The sequence below is a fragment of the Nelumbo lutea genome, chromosome 1 (assembly GCF_056320005.1).
Source record: "Nelumbo lutea isolate HS-2025 chromosome 1, American lotus-T2T, whole genome shotgun sequence".
Lineage (NCBI taxonomy): Eukaryota > Viridiplantae > Streptophyta > Magnoliopsida > Proteales > Nelumbonaceae > Nelumbo > Nelumbo lutea.
Genome location: NC_142684.1, coordinates 132424348 through 132450123, shown reverse-complemented (window position 1 = coordinate 132450123; position 25776 = coordinate 132424348). Strand labels below are relative to the sequence as shown.

At 38.6% G+C, this 25776-nt stretch overlaps 1 protein-coding gene across 1 annotated transcript; it reads right to left on the bottom strand.

The window, feature by feature from the left end:
• Positions 1 to 7056: 7056 nt before the first annotated feature.
• LOC148877645 (Tyrosyl-tRNA synthetase, class Ib, bacterial/mitochondrial) lies at positions 7057 to 25760 on the bottom strand. Its single transcript, XM_088942263.1, has 11 exons — positions 25252 to 25760; positions 19763 to 19950; positions 19449 to 19596; positions 18071 to 18360; positions 17885 to 17981; positions 17468 to 17573; positions 17295 to 17377; positions 14820 to 14965; positions 14564 to 14669; positions 7487 to 7546; positions 7057 to 7386 (listed from the first exon to the last, which is right to left on the bottom strand). Exons 2-11 carry the CDS (start codon positions 19867 to 19869, stop codon positions 7366 to 7368), a joined length of 1164 nt encoding a protein of 387 aa, XP_088798389.1. The 5' UTR covers positions 19870 to 19950; positions 25252 to 25760; the 3' UTR covers positions 7057 to 7365.
• Positions 25761 to 25776: the final 16 nt, after the last annotated feature.

The following is a 25776-nucleotide window of genomic DNA, read 5'->3' as shown; positions in this document are numbered from 1 at the left end:
AGCCTTGTCAAAGTTATTGGTGGTAAGACCTTAAACCAACTACTCTCAAGACAGACCGGAGACACCTATACATATAAAAATGTTCAGTCTCTACAAGAGTTTCAAATTTTGCTCAGCACTGTTATGGCCATGTGCTTTTTTCCTGGTTTCATGAACAATCCCGAGAGCAAACCCAAACCCTCATGAGAAGCGGCACCACTTCTATGTTCACATAAGTGAAGTTTCACTATGTGCTCCGTTATTTGACACATTTCAGAACTTCATTAAGAGTTTATCTCAACCTTTCATCATAACGGGCAGCACTGTTTATGTTGTGATGGGAAATTTCTCAATGTCAGTGCTAACAATCACATTGCTATAACTTGTTGTTACCCATTAAACCCAATACTAGTGGATTTTTAGTTCAGGTTGGGTTACCATTACAGGTGACTAAGTAAAGGGTTTTAATCCCATCTCTTTGGTTGTCATTCTTACAAATTCTCTGGCTAAACCCTTGGTAAGAGGATCAGCCAAGTTTTTACTTGACCTCACATAGGTTATAGTGATGACTCCATCTTGAATCAGTTGCCTAACAAATTCATGTCTCTAACTTATATGTCTGGACTTACCATTGTAGGTACCACTGTAGGCCCTTGACAGAGTTGCCTCACTATCACAGTAAATGGAAATTGGAGGCATAGGACTAGGCCAAAGTTTTATATCCAATAATAAATTCCTAATCCATTCAGCCTCTTTTCCAGCAGCCGCTAAGGCTATGAATTTCGATTCCATGGTCGAGTGAGATATACAAGTTTGTCTCTTGGATGCCCAAGAGATCGCACCCCCACCAAGGACAAAAATCCATCCAGACGTGGACTTGTTATCTCCATTACCGGTAATCCAACTTACATCAGTGTACACTTCTAGTACAGCTGGATAATCACAAAAAAACAAGCCAAGTTCTAGGGTTCTCTTGAGATACCCAAGAACTCTCCCAATTGCCTTCTAGTGCTCTGCACCGAGATTACTTGTAAACCGTCTGAGTTTACTTACTGCAAATGCAATATCAGGTCCGGTACAAAGCATAGCATACATCAAGTTCCCTACTGCACTAGCATACTCAAGTTGTGCAATTGCTCTACCAGTATTTTCTACTAGTTTTATACTAGAATCATATGAGGTGCTATATTCTTTAAAACCTAAATGCTTAAATTTTTCAAGTACTTTCTCAATATAATGTGATTGGCTTAATGCATAGCTCCTACTATGCTTTTTAACTTTTATTCCCAATATGGTATTTACTTCTCCTAAATCTTTCATCTTGAAAACAGAGGTAAGTAGTTTTTAGTTTCATTTATGCCAACCATATTTGTACCCACAATAAGCATATCATCCACATAAAGACACACAATTACTCCATAATTTTAAGTGAATTTTGAGTAGATGCATATATCAACACTATTATGTTTAAAACCAAAAGCTAGAATGTAAGAATCAAATTTCTCATGCCACTGTTTAGGTGTTTGTTTTAATCCATATAGTGATTTAACCAGTTTACAGACTTTCTTCTCGTTTCCAGGAAGAACAAATCCTTCTGGTTGTTCCATGTAAACCTCTTCATTTAAATCACCATTTAAGAAAGCAGTTTTAACATCCATTTGGTGAACAGATAAGTGATAAATGGATGCCAATGCTATAAGTGTTCTAATAGAAGTTGTTCTAGCCACTGGTGCATAGGTGTCAAAGTAATCAATCCCTTCCTTTTGACTAAATCCTTTGGCTACCAATCTAGCCTTAAAAGTTTGCACAGTTCCATCAGTGTTGTATTTTCTTCTAAACACCCATTTACATTTTATTGGTTTTGATCCTAGAGGCAGATCTACTAGTACCCATGTGTTATTTGACATTATTGAATCAATTTCATCATTTATAGCTTCCTTCCAAAAGGCAGCATCTCTAAAGGTCATGGCATAATTATAGGTTTTTGGATCATTTTCAATGTTTAGGACAATGGGTATTTTATTTAAAATCTTCTCTCTATCAGCCTCAACCAAAAATACAATTGACTGAGTAGAGATAAAATCTGAACCTAAGTGTTTCTCTGTTCTTTTCTTTGAAAATAAACTGTGTTCTGAACCTGTAGAAAATGAATTCACAGGAAATGACAGAGAAACTCAGATCTCAATTATTATATTAGACTCTAAGTCTAGAAGCCTATAGGCCTTGCTATGTTCTGCATATCCAACAAACATATTTTTCTTAGTTCTGAGTCCTAATTTGGTTATTTTAGGATCTGGAACTCTATAATATGCTAAGCACCCCCACACTTTTAGATATGTTATCTTCCTGTCTATAATTCATATGGGCATTTGTTATTAACTCTAGAAACAATTTTGTTATGTAAATGGCAGGTTGTTAGGAGTATTCCCCCCACAGGTTTAAGGGTGCATTAGCTTTTAACAACATGCAATTTATCATTTTTGTAAGTGTTCTATTTTTCCTTTCAGCCAGGCCATTCTGCTGAGGGGTATAGGGAGCAGAACATTGATGTATTATTCCAAATTCTTCACAGAAAAAATTAAACTCATTTTTAAAGTATTCAGCACCCCTATCACTTCTAAGGATTTTAATTTTCTTTTCTAGTTGATTTTCAACTTCAGTCTTATATAGTTTAAACATGTCAAAGGCTTCATCCTTAGTTCTCATAAGGTAGACATAGGTGTACCTAGAAAAGTCATGTATAAATGTTATGAAGTATCTATTGCCTCCTCTAGTTAATACACCATTGAGTTCACAGATGTCAGAATGGATTAGTTCTAGAAGTTGAGAATTTCTCTCAACACTAGGGAAAGGTTTCTTAGCCATTTTAGATTTTACACATTTCACATTTTCCAGTTGATTCATTACTGTAAGCAATTATACCTAGTTTGCTCATGTTCTTTATGGATTTAAAATTCAAGTGTGTTAATCTATCATGCCATAAAGAGAAAAAATCAACAATATAAGCAGAAACGTTTCCTTCATTAATACTTAATTTGAACATACCATTACAACCATATCCCTTTCCAACAAACATCTCATTCTTGGATATGATTAGTTTGTCAGATTCAAAGACAACTTTGAATCCTCTCTTACAAACAAGATTTACTGAGACCAAGTTCTTTCTAATGTCAGGAACATGGAGAACATTCAGGAGAGTCAGTGTCTTTCCAAAGGTGAAGTTCAACTCTACGTTGCCTCTTCTAGCAACTTTGACACATGTTTGGTTTTCCATTTGTACCTCCTGGTCATCAGTCACTTCTTCATATGTCTTGAATAAGGACTTGTCCTTACAAACATGGACTGTGGCGCCTGAATCAAACCACCATCCAGAAGACGATTCTGCCATGTTGACTTCAGTAATCATGGCCACGAGATTGTCTTCTACCATGTTTGCAGACTTGGTTCCGCCTTTCCGATGTCGGTAGATTCGGGCATAATGCCCCTTCTTTCCACAAACATAGCAGGATCCTTTCTTGTTGTTGCTCATTTTGAAGTTCCCATCCTTCTTCTTTACTTGTAATGCATGGTTAGTCTTCTTCGATCCGTTTTCTACAAAATTCACCTTAGAGTTCAGCATACCGGTCAGGGTCTTATCCCTACTATCTCTGATTCGAGACTCTTCTTCAATACGAAGGTGTTGCTGAATTTGCTCCAAGGTAAGTTCTTCAGCCTTGTGCAAAAGCTTCTTCCTGTAATCCTTCCAAGAGGGTGGAAGTTTGGCAATGATTGCTCCCACTTGGAAAGATTCAGGAATGATGATGTTAAGGGATCGAATTTTATTGACTATCACCTGTAGTTCATGAACTTGCTCCAGTATAGGTTTATGGTCGTTCATGGTGAAGTCAAAGTATTATGTAATAAGATACTTATTCATACCTGCTTCTTACACCTTGTATTTGAATTCTAGGGCCTTCCAGATTTCTTTTAGAGATGCAAGTTCCTTGTAGAAGTTGTAGAACCGGTCTGATAAGGCATTCAGTATGTGTCATCGGCACAGAAGTGAGTCATCTTCCTGTTTTTCTCTTTCCTTCTTTAGATTCTCAGAGTCTTTGTCAGTGGGTTCAGGAAGTGATTACAGATTCTGGTCCAACAGATAGTATAGCTTCAGTGTAGTCAGAAAGAAGATCATCTTGTCTTGCCATCGGCTGAAATTTGCTCCATTGAACTGGTCTAGTCGAACAAGATCTTGGTTCATCATTTTGATCGAAGTCATGCTTGCTTCCGCCTCTATTGCAGAATAACGTTCTAAAAATGTTGGAGAATATGGGTTCACTGTAACTTAGGAGGAGAAGCTCTGAGGCGCGTCTGAAGACATTGTCTTTAGAACATTATTTGCCCCCACTCAGTTTTACTGAGTTTGCGGTTGGGTTACAGGCAAATTCGTTCCCAGGATACAACAGAGCCTTGGGCGAGAATCTGCAACCAGCAAAGTTGAAGAGTCTCCAAAGAAACCTTCTGTGAGACTGTAGCAGACCGGACTGAGAGAGAGAGATTGTGAATTTTGAAATTGTGTTTTTGGAGTATGATTCATGCTCCTTAAATAACTTGTGAAGAGGTATGAGGAAAAGGTAGGTGCTGGTTTAGAGAAGGCACCTTGAACAGTCACAATTTCAACCATTGTGACTGTTTAAAAAGTTGTTAACAGTTGGTGACTGTTAACTTTGAATTGTGCCTCTTGATCACACCCGATCGAATTGTGACCATTGATCTCATCAATGGTAATCAACGGTCATCAACGTACCAAAATTAGAGCCGCCCATCGCAAGCCACGCGAAGTGCAAGAAAAGTGCGCTTCTAAAATGCCTCATTGCGCCACACACACGCGCGCACACACGTTGTGCGGTATCGAATCCCCATACTCTCCTCTACTAATTCTAAGGAGTGTAAATCAGCTCCTATTGAAATGTTGAAAACAAAACTTATAATTTTCCAATGTGGGACAAGTTCAAAACTGGGTTTTTGTAAGAGAAAAACTGATTTTTTCAAACAAGTGTACAGGTGCAATTTCTCATGTAATTGACCAATCAAACCCATTGGATTTAATCTCTTATGAGATTAAAATCCAACACACACTACAATGCAAAAACTTTATTTTAACTCTCTCTCTCTCATATATTTGTCATTCTGTGACCGGGGAATGTAGAAAGTCGGGTACTGGATGGGTTGGATTGATGAAGAGATAAAGAGTGGCCAATTGATCACTCTAACTTTTAAAATCCAACTGAGAATGTCTGTTGGATTGGAACACACATCATTTCAGTCATCCATTAAAGAAACCCCTTTGAGGCTCTAATGGGAAAACCAGAGCCAAGGGAGAAGAGGAATTCTGCGTGAAAAGCAAGGAGAATCAAATATTGCTTTAAGCTTTTCTACCATCAAAACTTTGGATTTTGTCCTTCGACTCTGGTAGCACATTTTGAGTTGCGTTTGTTCCTGACCAAGAGATATTATAGTGGATAGTAATTAGGGATAACATCTAACATGATCCTCACTGTGTTTGATGATTGGATGACCAATCAAGAAACAGTTGTGAAACCTATATATGAAAGGGCTGAGGCGTCTTGGTGACGCTCTGCTCGATCATTTCTTGTCTTATACATCAAGCGTATTCGGACACTGTGGTGACAACTGACAAGACGGTTCAACTTGTGATACTGGGCCAATCGCGATACACCATGTTAGCTACATACACGTGGGCCCACCCACGTACAGGCTGACGTGTTAAGAAATTAACATGGGAAAAAAGATTATGTAAAGAAATTGGATTTCTTTGGCAAGAAATTTCAATCTCGTTGCCGAGACTTGAAAATAATTTGTTGTATTTCTTGCAAACATTTTGAACCACATGTAGAAACAATCTTTGTAATATATTTAAAATTGTGAAAGCTAGGTTTTCTTTGAAACTTTTTATCAAAGAAAAGGAAAGTTTTCTCTTAAAGCATAAAATGGTCTACAATCTACACTAATATCTTGATCTCTTGGATGGAGTTTCTCTTAAAAATACTTCTTTATATGGTCTTTCGCCCTTTCTATGGTATGGAAAACACAATTTTTCACTGTTGGGCTAGAATTGTTTGCGATAGGTTAACAGTCAGGTCAGGACTTCTAACGTTCTTAGAAGTGTAAGTTCACGTTGCCTCATTCTCATATCTCAGTGTTTCATAATACCAACCAATGTAGTCGAAAATTTACCCTTGATGTCTACGAGTCTAAATTTGCTGTAATCCTGACGGAGGAGGACCCTATTTCTTCTTCACAGTAAAATTTCCTTCTCAATCCTAAGTGGGACCACCTTTTGACCTAGGGTCATCTCATTGATCAGTATGACCCAATACATGTGAACTTGTATTTAACTTCAGAATTGTTACTACTTACCAGATAACAGTCTTACTACACTGAATTTAAGTTCGGTCATGGACTACACAAGATGCACGACAACAGAAAACACAGAAAGGAGCATATTGAGCCTGTTTCTGCCACGTGACCCATGTCGACCATACACGTGAAATCAAGGTTCAAAATTTTGTTACATATCGGTGGGTCACCGATACGGGAAATGTAAGGAGTTTCGGGGTAAAACCTGTTTGAGGGGGTAGCCAGGCCTTTAACCAACCCCCTGAACATATTTTGAAAAAAATAAAAAAAAAAAACAAAATATAAGAGTGTTGATACAAAGTCCAATGCACCCAATTTGGCGTATCAAACCATATCGAAACTTTGAACCTTACAAGCTTCAAACCTCCCGAACGGGAGATTACCATCTTCAATATCAACCCAGACCAAATGGCCTACCAAAACCCTGAGCCAGTGTATCTTCAGGAGAACAATAAGATTCCAATTTTGATCATTTTCATTCTTAGAATTGTTAAATATTGACATTGATTAAAAAAAATAAAACAAGATGGTGTTAATGGAATTGGTATGTACTCTAAGGGCCAGTTTGGTTCGCAGGAATAGGGATCGGGAATGGGAATTGGAATGGCATTCATAGAAGTTGGTTCTGTCATTAGTATTCACCATGAAACACAAATGATATTGTGAGTTGTGACGCATAAGAACAGACCTTTCTCAGAAAGAAAATTACACATTTACGCGACTCCTTTGAATGTATGCATAATAAATTGAAAGTTCAAACTAGAAAGCAAACATCGTAAAGCAAACTAAATTGTGCTCTGCTTAACATGACTTCCGGAATGGCATGCATAATAAATTAAAAAGTTCATGAAGTATACAACCTCGTTCTTGTACTGACAATTCTCCGAATAGTTAAAAGCAAAATTTTCAAATTCATTAGAATTTTCAGCAACCCAAGGCACCAAATAGGCAAACTGGCTCTCCTTCACTTCACCTTGTAATTCTAAAGGCCTGCACAAGCATAAATCGGTTGGTGATGCCTTTCTCAAAAGATTCATACTATAAGAAATGTCCAGACATGGGACTTTCAGAAGAACGTGAAAACATTTACCTTGACCCTTTTTAATAGATCTTTGGCATTGGCATCGTTGACAAAGTGATCTCTCACGGGCTGCAAGGTGCACAATATAGCATTCAGTTTGCAAATGGTAATAGATAAAACCAGGAATTCTAGAGTAAAATATTAGACTTCACCAAAGATAACCACTTAGAAGAGAGAAATATTAGAGAAGTTCACTGAACATTACTAAGATCTAGATGAAATGTTGACACTAGAGAATTTCTCAAAACTCCTACAGAACTCAATCATAAGAAAAGGGAGACTACTATCCATGCTCATTTCCTCCTGGACGTTAGATGTTCCCAGACATTCTTTTTTTTTTTTTGGATAAAAAGCAAGAAAAAAATGTTCCCAGACATTCAATAAAGAAACTGTTACTCTCAACTCTCTGGCCAATTTTCTTTTGGTACCTCAAACAATGTGAATGATCAGATGAACAAACCAACTCATTGCCCATATTATTCTACTAATAAAGGCACCAACTCCTTAAATGCTTTTTTAACATCACTCTATACATTTGAATTTTTTTTCTTCATAAAGATGTAATTTATCCGTATCTTTTTATTCTTGAGTAATAAAAAAAAAAAAGTGATCAATGAGACCATATACTACAGGGTAGAGCCTCTACAACCCGAAGAGATATGAAGGCCAAGAGAGAATTGCTTCCCTCAAAGCTAAGAGGCAAGAGCAGGAAATCTGGAAAACAGAATTAAATAGCTCCCATGAAAATGAGGTAGCTGGTATCCCAGGCAAACAAAAAAACAAATGGTAAATCAATGCCTCTGCCAATCTGCAAATGAATGCATGGCAATAGCAATTGTGAAGCTCCAGCCTCCTACCATTCAAATATCTATTGGTAAGAACATCAAGGCAGGCCAATCACATAAATGCCTCCAGAAGATGAGGGGTCCATCTCCCAATACGCCCGGATGCAGCCAATTCTGTTGTAGTACCTCTTGGCAGAGCAGTACAGAAGGATATGACAATGAAATTCCCTTGAAGTTCTTTCCACAAAATCTCATTCCTTTCATCCACTTGACAGGAGCACCTTAAAGTTTCAAATATTAATACATTGCATGGCCTCCCTACTTAGAAAGGGTCTTTGCAAGGTAGGTTTCCAAATAGCCACCTTCAAGTCTTGGCTATCAGTGACCAATACATTCATGGAAGTACCACATTCCTCATATTTCAATGATATTCTTTGTATAGCTTTCTCGTTAACAGGATACTACTGTTTCCCATTGTATTTCACTGTAAATTGGGCTTACACAAGCTATAGTCAGATTTTTTTATATACATGCAACTTATTACAAAAGGGGCCATTACTTTGGATAATGGTAAATCTCCCGCTGTCAAGTGTGAGAACACGGGTTCCAATCTGAGAGCAGCCACTTTGTGCTTAAAAAAGTTCCAATGGATAGGAGTGTATCCACTCCACCACTCCCAAGACTGCAGATAGCTGGGACCAACATTGGGTAATGATCTTATGCAACTTAACACAAAAGTTATTTTACCTTTTTAGAAAAAATATTCCAATAGGAGTCATTATTGCACTTGGGGAAACAATAGTTCTAAATGTGAAACCTATTTCTTTTATCAATTCACAAAGTGAAAATTCCAATTCATTTTGACCTTAAAAGCAAGATCATCCAGTCATGACCTGAAAAATAAATGTATAATGTATAATAACATTGCAATATTCAACTCCAAAGTCAAAACATGCATCACAGTGTAGGCTCAGTAGCATCATGAACAATTAGATGAATACGAACCACATTATCATCCCCATTATGATGAATGATGGATTTCATGGGTGCAGCCATCAAAAGAGGGCCCAAACCCCTATATGCATAGCTACAGAAGAGTTACAAAACAAGAATTCACTACTAGTAAAAGAAATGAAACTGTTTCTTAGATGCACCAAAGGAAAGAAGGTAATAAATCCTGCAAGAGTTCTATAACGTTGGAAAAGAGAGTTCTATTCTAAACAAGGGGAAGACCCAGACCCAAGGGAGAGTGGAACCTGTTGCAAGCAAACTCCAAGAGCAGGATGAAAGTGAGTGCAGTAGAGTAAATTCACAGGAACAGGAAAGAGCTACAACGTACCCTTCTCCCCAAACTAGCATTCTAAGGGCTGGTTGCAGCGACACTAATCCCAGCACTCTTCCTCTTTTGGGTGTCCAGGGACAACCAATTCCTTCAAGGTGTCCTCCTCCTCAAGGTACTGTTTGTTTCTCAGTTTTTGCTGATACTAATTCAGCTTCTCGCCCTGGTGTTGCCTTGGTTACAGGTGAAACCAGCCCCTCTCAGTTTTCTGCCAACTCAAGTAACTCCTTGACAAAAACAGAGGTAGTGGGAGGTGTGGAGGTTGAGGAGAGTAAGGAGGAGGAAGGGGAAAGAATCTGGGAGCTGATAATGGAGTTGTTTAGAGCTCTTGAATCGGAGGAGCTAGGTGATCTTCAAGAAAAGGATAAGGAGGGTAACACTCTGAGCCCTTCACCTTTAGAGGAGAAAGGGAAGGGTGAAGAAAAAAGTTGCTCGTAAGAGGAAGTCAAGAAAGGGGAAGAAGAAAGTTGCAGAAAAAAAGAGGGTAGACCAGGAAAATCCCAGAGATCCAGCAAAAAATTTAGATGATTTAGGCAGGAAAAGAAAGAAGAAATTAAGTGAAGTGGAAAGACTGAAGTGTGAAGTGGATTATGATAAGGGGGCTCTAGGGAGGAAGGGGATAGTAAAGAGGAGGATTTTTCCAAAGGGTACTTCAGCCTGTCAATAATGAAGATAATAAGCTGGAATGTAAGAGGTTTGGGGAGCTCCTGGAAAAGAAAAAGAAGAGCAATCAAGGAGTGTTTGAGAAAAGAGAAACCAGACATAGTGCTGATTCAAGAGTCAAAGGTGGCCGATGTGGATAGAAGGTGGGTAAGAAGTTTCTGGTCTGCCAGAGGATTGAGTTGGACCTTTCTACAATCTCTAGGGTTTTCAGGGGGAACTATAACGTTGTGGAAGAACGAAGGCTTGGAGTGCTTGGAGAAACTAATTGGAAATTTTATGGTCTCTGTCAAGTTGAAGAGAAAGGAGGATGGTCTAGTGTGGGTGTTGACTAATGTTTATGGCCCTACGTCTTACAGAGAGAGGGGAGACTTGTGGGAGGAGATCGCAGCAATCAGAGGAATCTGGGATTGACCTTGGTGCCTGGGGGGAGACTTCAATGTGATCAGGTTCTTGCATGAAACTAATAACCCCAACCATAGGATTACCTCAACTTCAATCTTTTTGTGGATTCCTTTGGATTGAGAGACATGCCCTTGTTACAAGCCAACTTTACGTGGTCAAACTTCCAAGAGGTACCGATTTGTTGTAAGTTGGACAGATTTCTTGTCTCTTAGGAAGTCTTGGGGGGGATGGTAGCAAGAGCCTTACCAAGAACTACCTCAGATCACTGCCCAATTAGACTGTCTCAAGAAAGGGTGAGAGGAGGACCGTGTCCTTCTAGATTTGAGAATATTTGGTTACTTCACCCTGAATTTATTTCCAGGGTGAAACTTTGGTGGGATGAGGATCAAGTGGAGTTTAGGTGGAAGGGTTATAAATTTTATAAGAAGCTGCAAAGGCTAAAAGCCAAGATTAAGGATTGGAATAGGGAGGTGTTTGGAAGATTAGAAGAAAAGAAAAATTGGATTGCTCACAGATTTTAACGACTAGATGGTCTTGAAGGGGATAGAAGAATAAGGGCGGAAGAGAGGGCAGAGAGATGGAGGCTTAAACAAGAATTGGAGGAGATTAATTGGAGGCAAAAATCAAGATGTAGGTGGTTAAAGGAAGGAGATGGGAACACTAGTTTTTTTCCATTTGTTGGCCAACGAAAGAAACAGAGAATTTTATCTCCCAATTGGAGTGGGACGGACAAATTTTAACTAGGGAAGATGACATAGCACAAGCCTTGGTGAACCACTTCAAATCTATCTTTGCTGTCAGTGGAGGTGTTAGAGAGAGTTTGGGAGACTTTTAGTGGAAAGCCGGCCCCGAGGATCTAATGGCGGATCAAGAAAAACCTTTTGAGACCCAAGAAATAAAAAGAGCAATTTTCTCGATGGAAAGGTCTAAAGCACCCGGTCCAGACGGTTCCACAATGGCCTTCTATCAAGATTGTTGGGAGATTATTAGTGTTGATCTTTTGGAAGTGTTTGCTGAATTTTTTGAGAGAGGCAAGTTCAACTCTGGAGCCAATGCAACCTTTGTTGCTTTAATCCCCAAGAAGCCCGGTGGGAAGCTTGTATTATAAAATCATCTCCAAGGTTTTGGCCAAAAGGAATAAGAAAGTCCTCCCTTGCTTGATCTCTCCAAAAAAAGGTGCCTTCATTTTTGGAAGACAAATAATAGATCAAATCCTCATTGCAAATGAATGTGTGGAGTATAAGGGCCGGAAAAAAGAGAAAGGCATGGTCTGTAAGCTTGATCTTGAGAAAGCCTATGATTTGGTGGACTGGGAGTTTCTTCTAGAAGTTTTGAGGCGTTGAGGCTTTGGGGTGAGGTGGTGTAAAAGGATAAAGGGATGCATCTCCTCTTGTCACTATTCCATCTTGGTTAATGGCGTAGCTAGGGACTTTTTCCCAGCTAAGAGGGGTCTTAGACAAGGGGATCCCCTTTCCCCTTTCCTTTTCACCCTAGTAGCTGATGTCTTAAGTGTTCTAATTGTTAGGGATGATTCTAATAATTTGATCAGAGGTTGGAGAATTGGGAGGGACACAGTGGTGGTTATTCATCTTCAGTTTGCAGATGATATTATTGTTTTTTTGTGGAGGGGAGCAAGAGGAGTTAATCAATTTGAAGAGGTTGGTAAATCAATTTGAAAAGGCCTCTAATCTCAAAATTAATTGGGGAAAGAGTTGTGTGGTAGGGGTTAATAAACCGAAAGAAGAGGTAGGAATCCTTGCTAGAGTGTTGGGATGTGAAGTTGGTGATTGGTCGTTAGAGTATCTAGGATTACCTTTAGGAGGGAATCCAAACTCAAAAAACTTCTGGTACTAGTTTTGGAAAGATTCTCAAAGAGGTTAGTAGGATGGAAGAGAAATTACATCTCTCTGGGAGGAAGAATTACCCTAATAAAATCAACTTTGGAAAACCTACCAATTTACTTCCTTTCTACCTTCAAGATCCCCACTAGTGTGGCTTTTAAATTGGAGAAATTAATGAGGGACTTCTTATGGGAACTAGAGGATACAAAGAAAAATCACTTGGTGAAGTGCGAGGTGGTCTCTAGAAGTAGAGATAGTGGAGGGTTGGGTATAGGAAACATAAAGCTAAGGAATACAGCCTTGTTGGGAAAGTGGTTATGGAGACTACCTCTGGAACAGGACAACTTGTGGCACAAAGTGATAGTGAGTATACATGGGGTGGCAGAAAACAGGTAGGAGGTCTTGACCCTAAGGCATCCCGGTCATCTCCTTGGAAAGCTATCCATGGCGTTTTGCCGTCATTTCTTCCGTTTATCAGACTTGATGCTTGTGCAGGGAATAAAGTTCGATTCTGGGATGATATCTGGTTTGGGGATGTCTCCCTCAAAGACAGATTCCCGTCCATCTACTCTCTTTCGTTGAATAAAGAAAAACCCATTTCATCTATCTATCTGAATGGTAACTCTTGGGATTTGGGTCTGAGGAGGGGGTTGAGGGAGTCCGAAATGGGAATGGTTAATGATTTGATTGCCCTTCTTAATACTCTGTTCCTTGATCAGTCTTGCTTGGATAGTAGAATTTGGTCAGCCTCTCCTTCTGGGTTTTTCACTAGTGCTTCTTTTTACAATGCTCTTCTCCATTCATCTACCCAACAAAGGAGGTTTGGTGTAACCTTGTACCCCCAAAAATAAGGGCCTTTTCCTAGGAGGTGGTACTCCAGAAAATCAACACCTTAGATATGTTGCAAAAAAGAAGGCCAAACTATTGTGTTTCACCCCACGCGTGTAGCCTCTGCTTGGCCTGTGGCGAGACCATATCCTGTCATTTTGTAGCCTTTGTTTGGAATTGGTTTTCCTCTCTCTTTGTAGCCTTTGATCCAAACTTCTTTAGACCTCCAAAGAAGAAGGGGAGAACAATGTGGAAAGCAACAAGAGCAGCTGTTTTGTGGTCAATCTGGGAAGATATAAACAATAGGATCTTCCAGGGTTCTGAAAGATCTAAGGAGCAAATCATTGGCTGCATATCTACCAAGGCCATTCATTGGCTTAAAGCATCCCCTTTATTTAAAGATTATTCAGCTGATGATTTGTTTAGAGGATGGTACACTGTGGCAAACTCTTCCTCATTGACGTCAGTGTTAAAGGAGCAATAGATCCCTCCTGCACATCAATGGGTGAAGCTGAACTTTGATGGGAGTTCCTTAGGAAACCCGGGTCCCTTTGAGGTGGGAGGAGCTTTCAAAGACAGGGAGGGCAGACTGGTTGCACTGTATTCAGGTCCGATAGGTGATGGAGACTCTTTGAGAGCAGAGATTATGGCCTTGCTACAAGATCTAAGACTGGCTAAACAATGGGGCTTACACCAGATTGAGGTAGAAGGGGACTCTAAACTATTAACTGGGTGGTTGCAGTCACATAACTTGGGGGCCTGGGTACATCAACAATTCATGAGGGAAATAAACTGCTTAGCAAGGGAGGTTGGGGCACTGTTCAAGTAGACAAGGAGGTCAGTGAATGGACTAGCTGACACCCTTGCAAAGCAAGGAACTTTCAGGGAAAACTTGTTTTTGGCTGTTCTGTAATCAGAAAGTACTTTTCTTGGGGTAAACACCCTTGACTGGGTGGTGACAGTGTATTCTCTTAGTATGTCTAATGAAAGTTACCGTTTCTGATAAAAAAAAATTCCTGCAAGAGTTATCTTCAGAATGATTTTAAGTAAAATTCAGTAGATGGTAAGACATCTCAAGCTATAATATGAACACAGAAACAAAGATTATTTTCCACAGGTAAGTAGGAAATAATACATAGGAAAATTTTAAATCAATTCCACCATGCAGGATGATGAATTAAAAATGACCCTTGCTAAGAGAAGATCAAAGTGAAATGAAAAGGCACACCTGCAATATCTTATTCAATGCTTTTGAAAGAGCAGGTTTAAGATCACCCGGATGCAGTTCCCCTATCTCATAATCAGCAATTAGTTCTTCAAAACTATTGTAGGTCCTAAAGAAGAAAATAGAAATTATTAAACCATAACCATTACAATCCAAGTTAAAAGAAGCACTTTTATTATGGATGCCGCGGGGGGGGGGTACTCTTTACATGAGAATCTAAATGGGAAAGAAAGACATTATAACGGGCAGAACAACTCACTTGTCCCCACCATTCTTTGCATCTCGCTCAACCCTGAACTCCTTAAACCATGGGAAAATGATATACTTGATGTACTCTATACATGGATTCCCTTCCACGATCTTTGGCGGACAATAAGCCTTCTTTATCTTCACATTGACCTCTGCCTGTAAAAGCAAGCACCAAAATTAAATGTCCACTTCCAAATACGAACAGACTTTCAAGTTTCAAGCATTGTTGCATGGCCCCTACTAAATGGATGGCATGTCCATGTAGGACACATTGGAATCTGACACTACATGATTCTTGATACTTCTTTGTAACATTTCCTTTTTATCTCCTAGTTTACTTGACATTAAATAACAGCTATGTACAAAGATGAATGCCATTTTTCACATCAAGCGTTACTTGGTAAAAGAGGCAACATATTAGAGCCATTTTTGCAGGTATATAATGCCAGAATTTAAAAGTATATGAACTACTTTACTTGTATATAATTTTATGTAAGTGTCCGTAAGTCCATGTTTTCTCATCTTGCCAAGTCAGATTCTTGAACATGTGTTGGGTACTTGGATTTCTACTCCCATGTCCTAGTCCAAGCAGTTTCAAGTATTATTTAAATCCACACTCAGTTCTTCAATGAAGTAGCTTTTCTTATTGGAAAAAGAGTAATGCAGGAGCTGAAGAACCAAATTTGGAATATTATGAAATTTTATATATTTCTGTATTTTTGGACAATAGAGGTATTTTCGTCATTTTGACAAGTCCCGTGTGGACTTGGGCCATGGCATCTTGTTCCACTTATTTAGTGGGGCTTCTCTGTCAATTTTCAGTTTATTTGCATTTAATAGGTAGAAAGTTATCGTGTTTCTTGATGCACAAGACAAGTAGAGGCACTTTTGTAATTATATATGATGAACAGTGTTCTGGGCCACACAAGTCACTCTTCCTTTTGAAGATAATGAAGATTTACTGAAAGCTCTTTACTCTTTTGCAAGTTTGCCAATATGGAGTGATCCCTACAAACCCTAGAGTGATTCTAGGACCCTTCAAGTGATTCCTTAGGATTTCCTTCTCTTTTCTTTTTCTTTACCCTTTCTCCTCTCTCTATTCTTCTTTCTATCTTGTGATAGTTTATTCTAGCTTTGCTGCATCACACTGAAGGTACTAATAGCTAATATAACAGAGATTATAATATGTCAAGCATCCCAAGCATAGGGGTTTAAAGATGAGATTTATGTCACTATTATTACACTGAAGCCCAAAACAAATGCTCCTCGTTAGTCCTGTATTTGGCTAAAGCATCTGCCAAACCATTTGATATTGTTCTAGCCCACCATCTGAAACTAACCCCCATTTCCTTGCTAGACATCTCACCTCCCTCATGGCTTGTTTGTAACTTCAAACCCCCAACCTGCTCATTTGCATCCAGCCTATAACCTGTTTAGAATCACCTTCCATCTCAAATTGTCAAAAACAATGTTTTAAAACGCAGAAGCATGGCACTAGGCGTTCCACTACCTAGAGGCGTGAGGCATAGTTCAGAACACAAGAGGCGTAAGCCTCCTTAAGAGGAGGGGGGGTAGGAGGAGGATAAAGAGGAAGGGGGGATCTCATTTTTTCTTTATTTTTAATAAAAATATTTTATATTAAGAAGAATAAAGGGGCAGGGGGCAAACCACTTTCTTTCCCCTTATCTTTTCTTCCCTTCCCTTTCCTTTTATTTTCTTTTCTTTTCTCTTTTTTTCTTCTCTTTCTTTTTCCTTCCCTTCCCTTTCCTTTCCTTTCCTTTCCTTTCCTTTTTTTCTTTTTTCTTTTTTTTCTGTCTTTTTATAAAAGATGTGCATGAGGCGCATGAGGCGTACACCTCTAGCACGCTTCATGAAAAAAGCGCAAGAGGCGTACGGCCATACGCCTCTTGCACCTAAGGCATACGCCTCAGAGGTGTCAGCGCCTCTGGCATACGCCTCAGGGCGTTTTGGGAGTGCCTCGCCTGGAGGCGCGCCTCCCACGCCTTTTAAAACACTGGTCAAAACCTGAATTGCTTTGCAAGTCTCAAAGACCCAAACCTTGTAAAAGGGGCAGAAATTTCTGCCTCAGAGAGTCAATGAAGTAGCTTGTGAGGTCTCAAATGTGATTGTAGCCATTGCATATATGTGCTGACCTGCAGAAATTCTTATTCATAAAGGCATTAAAAGGGGCATGGTTGAAGCTATTAACCATACTACTTTAGTGTTTCCAAAATGCTTATTCATGTCTCCAAATGTTACAGGATGCATTTGCAAAGTGTTTCCTTGGCCACAAGAAGCTATTTTTGTAGTCAGGGAGATATAGCATCTGATTCATTTTGTATCTAGAGAAACTAGTTTTGTTGCTCACTTGCTGACAACCTGACTAGGTTTTCTGTATGCCAAGTTATATGTATGTAAAGAATAACCCATTTCAACCAAAATTGATTTCTCATCGCCACTCTCTGTGTTTAGCACAGTCACCTACCTCCTCATCTTCCATATAGATGGAGGATGTGGGATCACTTTTCGACATCTTCTCTTGCCCTTGCTGTAAACCAGGCAACATGTCTGCAAGTCACCAGTAATAGTACTTTAAGGACAACAGATCAAAACTGGAGAATAATAGAGAAACTCAGTGCAGTTGCAGTTAGAAAGTACGGTGTGACAAAATTACTGGCTTGTTCTTCCTCTTGATGTCATCGCAGTATTCTCTTGCAAGTACATTAACTTTACGCTGATCCATGCCCAGCTGGCAAATGTCTGCCTGTTAAGAGAACAACAAAAATTATGTTATGATAGATAATGTCTCCGCACACAATTAAAACAATAAACATACAAATATACTCAATAATATGAAGAAATTATTTCAGCCAAATATTGATTTAAGAACATCATTTATCAGAATAACTAAAGAGAGGAAAGGAAAGAAAAGGTAAGACAAGAAAACAAGTATGGAATGTAGTAAGAAAACATGAAAAAGGATCATCAGCAAATTGACTCCAATAACCAACCACAAACATCCATATGAGCTATATACATGTTTCAATATAAGTAAGAATAAAACAAGAAAGCCACCTTCAGGAAAAAAATGTCAGCACACTGCATACATGGGTACAGAATCTGGGCAGCTGTCAACTCTTCCTGCTCACTACGACCCATTATCTGACAACATCTACAAGTTGAGCAGAACATTGTCATTTATTGGACCCATAATTAGAAAATGATATAGGTGCTAGACAAATCAAAGATGTATTCACTTACCTCGTTATTCTTGGAAGCTTGTTCCTTCGAGCTATGTCCATTACAAGAGGCCAATACTCATGCGCCCGTGAATTAATTTCTTCTGAAGACCATAGAAATTCCACTTTGTCTCCCTCAAGATCCATCCCTGCAGCTTTCCAAATCTCAACTAAGTAACGCCCTACAGTTTGAATTTTCTTCAAATCACCCCCCATCTTATTGTTAAGCTGCGCAAACCAATCTGCAATCCATATTTTCACTTTGCACCCAGCAGATGTCAATTTGTTCACATTTATCACTTTCATAACTCCCTGGTAAGCAAGTTAGGGGAAGAACCAATCAGAGAATTGGAAGATCTGTATTCCTACAAGCTATACAAAACTTGTACTTTCAGATTTTCCCCTTTCCTAACTTAACCCTCCTCAACAACAACAGTATAAAGCTGAAAGGTCTTCATTTAGTGGATTTCAATGTTGAGGAATAAAACAAATACCTTATTTCACATAAGAAAGAAGGATCCACTGATTCAAAGAAAGTTCTTAAACTAATCAAAAACTAATCTAGAGAACACTTTTTAGTTTTTATATCAACAATATAAATGGTTATTCAGGGTGGTAAGTTATGGAATGGAATTGATCGACATCTAAAATCCACCCCTAGTAAAATTTCAGTACAGAACAAATGTGCACATTTAGAAAGTAATCCCTTTTACTTATCTTTCCTGCAAAGTAGCAGTTTTTACTATGATCAAAAAAAAAACAAAAGTAGCAGTTGTTACTAAACCACTATGTTATTTGGTAATTAGAGTAGTTGCAGAGGAGGGCCAATAATGTTGTAGTTGCTACAGCCAATCAACTGCTTGTAAATTGCTCAAAATCTTATCAGTTTAGTCAATTTGAGTAGCCAGTACTGTCGACTCAACTATTCAAGCAGTTTCGTTTTCCAGTAAGGTTAGGTTGCTATTATTAAGGTGCTGAAGGGTTCCATCAAATGTGGTATGGTAGTGCTAGCAAGTGTGAAAGTCAAGAGAAAGGATCATCATAATCACTATCATCTAAGCTGACCCTTATCCCAACTCCAAACTATATGGGATCAGCAAGATGAATCCTGTTCCACCATTGTATTCTGTCCAGTGCCATATCTATTGTTAAATTATGGGCTAAATCAAGAGAAAGGGTCTCCTATAAACATTAACTTACTGTACTTTTGTTGAAAGATTAACTTCTACACATATTACATCACTGTGTGTGCAGAGTTTAGTGAAAACAACCATCAAGGGAGGGGAGAAGAAGAAATGAAAGGCCAGTTAAAGTAAAATGAAGTCTCTAAGAAATACGCAGTAAACGGATTAAAGTTCACATAAGACCTATCAAAAAATATTAGGGAATATGAGGAAAACCTGGGCAATGTGCATTCTCCCTGACGGTTCAAAGCCATCATAACAAATTGGTTGTGGCTTCTTTGCAAGAAGATTCCGCAACTCATCCTCTTGTATACACTCTTCTCCAATACTCATTATTATTTGGAACTTTTCTTCCACGCTCATCCTGTATCAATCAAAAGGATGAATTTCAGCTTGAATGGAATTCTTGAGGAGGCATGGTAGAAGTTGATAAGGATTTATCAAAAAACCACCTTGACCAGCAAAATTCAATGATTTTACATTTCCAATATCTTGAAGAACTGCACAATGATTAAATTTCAGCTTCTTACTCTGTTTTTGGAGTTGAACAGCTTGGAGACGATTCTTTGCCTTCTGAATTCAGTGACAAAGATTTCATATCTTGAGGCAAGGTTTGTTCTGATGATTTTTCCGCCATTAAAGCTCTTGATCAAAGTTCAAAAACAATCCTTGTCTTTCTGGTCTATGAGATTAATTTTTCACAGTTTGTCCAAAAGCCCTGCTTGATACCCCATATATGGGGAGAAATGAAAGTAAATATACATGTGTAAAATAGATAAATAAGATTTTCCACTAATTTTCTACAATTTGGGTGTCATTAAAGAATCGATAGCAGAACTTGATCAGAGAACAGTTTTGGGGTTATTTGGATTATTTGTGAAAATATCTTTGAGAAACAATCTTTTGCTATCTGTGCCAGAAGCACCTATATTAGTAAGTGCATGACCAGTTAAGTACCTTAGGTTTGCAGCCATGCACTCCATGATTAGAAGTTACCAATCAAAATATGATTAAATAGGAAAATGATTACATAACCCAAGAAATAATTAATGCTTTAAGTTTTACTTGCACCAAGTTCCTCCGTATAAAATATAGTCAGTAATCCTTTAATGTTTCAGAACACTTTGAACTACTTCTGTAAAACAGCCATAAGAGAAAGGGTCATCTTACATCCTTGTAACTGATAGGGTCCAGGAGAACTGCTACATAAAAACTTGTTGATGCAGGATCTTTGTGATTTGGCACTATTTTTGTAACTAAACTCAGGTTGTAGGTATGCAGAACAGAAACAAATATCAGATTAAAAGAAAGAAGAGAAGAGAAGACGAAAGAAGTTAACCCTAGGCAATCACACCTTAAACTTGGCAATTACACCAAAATCTGTAGACAAGTTTTCTTTGTTCACTGTCCAAAACTGTTCTTCAAAGGAGCCTCACAAGCTTAAAAAGAAAGAAGGTTCCAATAGAAGAAACTTGCCCCCAAGTTAGCCAGCCCCACAAGCCACTTACAAGATAAACTAAATTAGATTAAACCTGCTCCCAAACAACTACAAAAATGAATCCAAACAAAAGGAAATTATTAGACTAAGACCTCTCCTGAACATAATGACCGCCAAACATGCCAATTTACAAAAATATCCTTACTGGTCAGAAATATAAGAAAGTCAAATAAGTTCTGTGCAGCAGCAATCTCGACCACAAAAGGAGCATCTTAAGGTTGTCTAAAGATTGTAGGATCTTCTCAAATTGGTTCCACTGCTAACCCAGCTCCCATGGGGGCCCCACATCATCGTAATGATGCCAAATAAGGATAGGAGCAGCTTTGGTTCTTTTGTTATGCCTCAAGTTGATTCCCATCACTTGTGCTTTCTTGAAAACTATTTGTTTATACAACCATAGTGTACCAAAAATCCATTTTGTTAGATGTAAAGCATCTAAAAACACAAACAATATCATATTCAAATATAACTTTTTTTCTAAATTTAATGAGGGAAAGTTCAGAAACAAAACCTATAGCATTGGCAATCAAAAGCAATGAAAAACAACCTTTGATGATCCAGGTTAGCATAACCTTTTTAATTCTCTAGTTAAGCTCACACAGTCACTACACCATGCATCCTTTACAAATCAGATTGAAAGAGTCAAAATAAGTCGACAAGGCACACCAATAACCCATCTATTATTTGCAGATGATAGCATAGTATATTGTAGAGCAGATATCACCCAAGTCAAAGCCTTGCATCAAGTCCTAGAAACCTTTCAAGAACTCTCAGGACAGCAAATAAGTTATGGGAAGTCTAGTATAATGTTCAGTAGAAATGTGCCACGGCACCAACAGAAGTTACTATCCAGAATTCTTAAAGGAAACCTCTAGAAGGAACAAAGTATCTTGGATCAAAACTAGGGGGTCAAAATTAGAAGTCAGATTTCTCACATGGAGTTGTTGAACAAGATACACACTAGGATTAATGCTTGGAGTTCAAATCTGCTCTCTCAAGCGGGCAGGACCACCCTTGTGAAGTCTGTTATACAAACTATTCCAGTTTATACATGTCCACAGCAGTCCTGCCTCAAAATGTTCACACCCAAATAGAAAAGATGACGCAAAGTTTCTGGTGGCAAGATGACAGGAAAAAATCCAGCCACACAATCTCTTGGAATAAATTATGTCTTACAAAAAATGAAGGTGGACTAAGCTTCAGAAAGTACTTCCCACATCGCAGTATTTTTGCAGCCAGAGTGACTCATAACAGCTTACAATGGTGGAAGCAGGCAAACAAACTTTTAAAGGATCTAAAGCCAAACCTGCTATGGCTGTTCAAAGATGGCACTTCCATTTATGCCCTGCATGATCCATGGATTCCAACTACAATAGGTGGAATACTACAGCCCAATCACCCCTACCATCAATCTCTCAGCAACTTAAAGTAGCTGATCTCTTAAACCCAGATGGCTCCTAAAACCTACCTCAACTACAGGCCTATTTCCGCCCCTCAACAATCCATCACATTACCTCTATCAGTCTCCACAATGAGTTGGATTCAGATAAAGTTCTATGGAAGTGCAAAAATTCAGGAATATATACAGTAAAATCAGCATATAGGCTATTTCTTGCTATGCAACCATCAACATACCACACCTTTTTTCAATGGAAACAGCTGTGGAAATTGAAAGTTCCCTACCGCTTTCAGATATTCACCTGGAAAGCACTATGGGATGGTGTCCTAAGTCCTAACCAAGGACAAATGTTCCAGTTGGCTGCCTAAGCAAGATCAACAATGCTGTTTCTGTAAACAGCAATCAGAAAACTTTTTTCACTTGTTTTATAAATGCGACATTGCACGGGTAATGTGGTGTGAAGCTCAACTTGGTCTCAACCCTGAAATTCTCACCCAAACCCCTGTATCAGATAATGAAAAACTGGTTAAACTCAATCAGTACTGTTCAATGTTCTAAGAACCGGACCGGACATCAACCCGGTAAAGGCAGAGGTTCACGGGTTAGAGTTTCAACCGGGGTTGAACTGGAGGTCGAACCGTGCTGATGTTATAAATTATATATATATATATATATATTTCAAAAAAAAATACTAAATATAAAGGAAAATTAATCCAATATAGAAATAAAATAACAATTCAAACATTCAAAGTTTAAGACATATGTCCACAATGAAAACAAATACATCAACAAACAAAGTTTAAGACTCAATCCTAACAAATTAAATAGTATAAAATTATAAATTAAACACAATTATGTATCCTAATTCCTAAATCATAACATTTAATTATTTAATTTATTTCTACAAAATTCAAAATATGATATCAATTTATTGAAGTTTAAATTTCACTATTTCTGTATTTCTGTTCCAAGCTTTGAATGGGGCTTAGGCTAAGGAACTGAACAAGTAGGTGGGTTGTATTGTCTATTGTGTAAGAATTTGGTGGAGGGAAAGCCTGAAACAAAGATCAATTGAATTTGACAAACCTGTAAACAAAACTAATGAATGTTAACAAGTTTTCAAATTCAGAAATTAAAAAAATAAATATTTAAATTTTAAAATAAAATACATTGCCGGAGATTGCAGAAACATGTGTCAGGCGGTGGAAGGAGGAGGAGAAGGAAAGAGGAGAAGAGAGGAACCCCGTCACAAGTGGCGGTGAACAGACATACCGGAGAAGGAGGAGGAGGAGGAGGAGAACAGACGACTAACGGAGTTGAAGGGATACGGTTAACAGACCACCGGCGGCAAGAAGAAGAAGATGAAGAAGAAGAAGGAGGAGGAGGAGGGGGAGAAGGAGGCGGAGGAAGAGGAGGAGATAGAGAGTACCTGGTGTCGTCGGCTACTGCTTGAGACGGTCGACGGCGAGACAACGAGTCGCGACTGAGAAGATGTTCGTTGATGGTTGGAGTTCGAAAGAAAGAGAAAGATGGATGAGGGTTGTGGGATTTTGGTTTGGTTTAGGTTTGCAAATTAAGTGAAGAAAAAAAGTAGGAAAATAAAAGAAAAGGCAAGAAAATCTATAGGGTTTGTAAAGGTTTTTTATATTTTCTTTCCTTTCCTTTCCTTACCTTTTCCTTTAAACTAAACATAGTCTTAAGTTTTGTTTGGTTTAATATTGTTTTTTTATTTTTGTCTTTTTATGATAAAAGTTAGGGTGTAACAAAACGACTGATTTACCGATTCTCAGGTTGAATCGGACAGGTGGTCGATTCGATCCGGTTTTCAAAACATTGGTATTGTTTATACCAAGGACGAGGTTTGCAGTTTCTGTATGCTCCAATATTTTATTTGGGAGGCAGGCAACAAAATATGTTGCTCTTGCTCACCTCAGGAGTGAGGACAGTATAAGCAAGGCCTGCAATTATACAATAGGCAGCCCAAGAGCACCTAGTCCAAGATAGTTACAACTCCTAACCTCACCATCAGTGCCTGTAAATCATGAACTAAATACACATTGATGGCTCCTTTGATCCAGCCACAGGTCTTGCAGGACGAGCTTTCATCATCAAATGCTCCATTCGTAGTATTAAGCCTTGCTGGGCCAGTGGGAGCTACGATGCAGAAATTCGGGCTCTTGAAGCAGCAATCTAGTGATATATACTATCTGATAGCCAATAGCTTATCAACTTTGTAACTACAAAATCATCACCAGGTGAAATAGATTGAGCATCTGCACTGGACACATATACAGCGACTGATAGCATCCTTCTCATCCATCTCTAGACATCTTAATCAGTTAGCTCATCTGTTCGATTTTTTTGCATGTAAAGGCTAAGTAAATATCAGTTACAATTCGGCCTCTCAACCGTATGTAAAGTTATCAGTAAATAAATGAAGCTGCTTTCTTTTGCTCAAAAAAAAAAAAAAAATAGTCCATCATATCGCCTTCAAGTGATAATTCCAAACTCCTAACCATGTTCCATTAATTCAGCCTCCCATCAAACACCTCCAATGAAGCATAAAGCAAAGTATTTTTTGGAGCAAAAATGCCAATGCTTAAATGGACATATAATGTTACCAAAGAAAAGAAACGAATGGAAAAATAAAAATAAAATAGCATACATTCAACAAACACGGTCAGGGGTCAGCCATCTAGCACTTTTAGAGTTCAAACAATAAGATAAAGATCATAGATTAACAGCACTTCTTAAAAAAAAAAAAAAAAGTAAAGATAGATGCCATCAAATTCGGCGAGCCTTCAATGGACGTTCATGGATAGAAATCAGATTAGGGGTTCGGCCATCCATCAACCATAATTCCACAAAGAGAAGGTCACCGATCACCAATCCTTAGAGAGAGAGAGAGAGAGAGGGCGAACTTGAAATCTTGAAGCAGAAGAACCAGCAAGCAAAAATATATATTTACTTTATTTTAGTAAAATATAACAGAAAAGACAAAGAACCAGCAGAATCATGGCATCAAATTAAAACCCTAAATCCCGAAAGAACTTCATATAGAATCATATATTTGCAAGAAGAAGAAAGATAGTAAAGGAAAAAAATCTAAAAACTGATTTTACCTGTGAAACCAGGATGAAACCTCCACTAAACGCTTGATCTGCTAATTCCTTCCCTTGAACTTTTGATTTTCTAGCCAATGCAAGCACTAATCTATCGGTTTTCCAGTAATGCGCAACCAGCCGCCCACTCCACTCGGTTCTCAGAAGTGAGAAGTCAGAAGAAGGCGTAGGCGATGAGTTGTGTTCCCTTCGCACACGACTTTCCACATGATCTTTTGAGATGAATCGAGATTTGCTGCTCGCCCTGCTCTGTAAAATTGGCTACATTGAGGTCTGATCTGATATGCTCCCAATAAGCCACTACCTCCGCACATCCGGAACATCGGGAGGCTGGTGCATGCATGGTCAACGATTCGGCCAACGATTCGGGGTAGCCCATCCCCGAACCCATAACTCCCAGGTTAGGGTTAGGGTTACTTTTGACGATCTGATTTTTCAGTTCGAATTGAGTTAGGGTTGATCTCTCGTGTCTTAGAGGATATTTGACAATATATATATATTGTTACTATGCTTTGGGTTGACCAA

Excerpts from the sequence above, each read along its gene's own strand:
- LOC148877645 (XM_088942263.1), bottom strand. The coding sequence starts at position 19,869 with ATGGCGGAAAAATCATCAGAACAAACCTTGCCTCAAGATATGAAATCT. Across the intron at positions 18,361-19,448 it reads GGAGAATGCACATTGCCCAG|GGAGTTATGAAAGTGATAAA; the intron begins GTTTTCCTCATA and ends CTTGCTTACCAG. Across the intron at positions 17,574-17,884 it reads CTGACATTTTTTTCCTGAAG|GCAGACATTTGCCAGCTGGG; the intron begins GTGGCTTTCTTG and ends TTCTCTTAACAG.